The sequence below is a fragment of the Cynoglossus semilaevis genome, chromosome 18 (assembly GCF_000523025.1).
Source record: "Cynoglossus semilaevis isolate Cse_v1.0 chromosome 18, Cse_v1.0, whole genome shotgun sequence".
Lineage (NCBI taxonomy): Eukaryota > Metazoa > Chordata > Actinopteri > Pleuronectiformes > Cynoglossidae > Cynoglossus > Cynoglossus semilaevis.
In genome coordinates this window covers 1,399,288-1,400,463 of record NC_024324.1, presented here as the reverse complement: position 1 = coordinate 1,400,463, position 1,176 = coordinate 1,399,288, and the positions used below count along the sequence as shown (strand labels likewise).

Sequence of the window (1,176 nt, the reverse complement as noted above, 5' to 3'; positions counted from 1 at the left end):
GGCCGCTGCCGTGCAGCAGTCGAACGCTGCACACGCCGCCCAGGCTGCGGTGGCTGCTGGCGCTGCTGCACAGCAACAGGCCAACCAGCAGCATCAGCAACAGCAGCAGCAGCAGCAGAGTCAGACGCAGCTTCAGCAGCAGCTTCAGCATCAGCAGCAGCCAATCAAACAGGAGCAAACCATCCAGGCCCCGCCCCCGCCGCAGCTGACCCTGTCCCAGCCCATCCAGCTCACGGCACAGGTACAGGAGGAAGAGGAGGAGGAGGAGGAGGAGGAGGAGAGAAAAGAAGGAGTTTGGCAGCAGCAGGATTTGAATTGATAGTTGTTTTTTCTGCCCTCTTGTGGTTGCAGGACATCCAGCAGCTGCTGCAGCTCCAGCAGCTGGTCCTGATGCCTGGTCACGCTCTTCAGTCTCCGGCCCAGTTCCTCCTGCCTCAGTCTGCACAGGCCCAGCAGCCGCCGCAGGGTGAGCACCACCAGGAGCACACACACCTGTGGCCGCATCCTGGCTCAAACCTTCTTTAGCTTAGCTTAGCTTAGCTTGGTTTGATTTGATTTGGTTTGATTTGATTTAGCTTAGTTTAGTTTGGTGTAGTTTAGTTTAGTTTGGTTTGGTTTGGTTTAGTTTAGTTTAGTTTCGCTTAGCTTAGTTTGTTGTTTTGTTTTGATTTATTTAAATTTAGTTTAGCTGAGTTAGTTTAGTTTAGTTCAGTTTGGTGTAGTTTAGTTTGGTTTAGTTTAGTTTAGTTTGGCTTAGTTTATCTAAGTTTGGTTTAGTTTAGTTTAGTTTAGTTTAGTTTGGTTTGGTTTGGTGTAGTTTAATTTAGTTTATCTTATCTTAGTTTGGTTTTGTTTTGGTTCAGCCGACACCTCTCTCTCTCTCTGTGACGTCTTTTAAATTTGTCTCTGTTTTTTTTCTTTAATTCCACAGCTTTGCTCTCCGCATCAAATCTGATCCAGCTACCTCAGCAAAGCCCAGGTGGCCTCCTGACCACACCCCCCCGCCTGGGCCTCCAAGCACAGGTGAGACCTCCCTCTGTGACCGTGTGCTCCAAGTTCTCCTAGCGCGGTGCTAACCTGGTGTTTAAATGCCACGAGCTGCTAACACGTCGCAACACGCTACGTCATTAACAAAGCACGTGCGCATGCTAGCTGTTTGCCAGCCGCTACAATGCT

General features: G+C 49.7%; 1 protein-coding gene across 1 annotated transcript in view; it reads left to right on the top strand.

Moving 5' to 3' along the window:
- Nucleotides 1-4: 4 nt before the first annotated feature.
- The window catches only part of pou2f2a (POU class 2 homeobox 2a), a gene marked incomplete at its 5' end in the record, with an annotated part of 10,669 nt that continues 9,497 nt past the window's right edge, over nucleotides 5-1,176 (top strand). Inside the window, 3 exons of the mRNA XM_025065331.1 lie at nucleotides 5-241; nucleotides 352-466; nucleotides 932-1,023. Coding sequence (XP_024921099.1) covers nucleotides 5-241; nucleotides 352-466; nucleotides 932-1,023 — 444 coding nt within the window. The remainder of the gene's footprint in view (nucleotides 242-351; nucleotides 467-931; nucleotides 1,024-1,176) is intronic.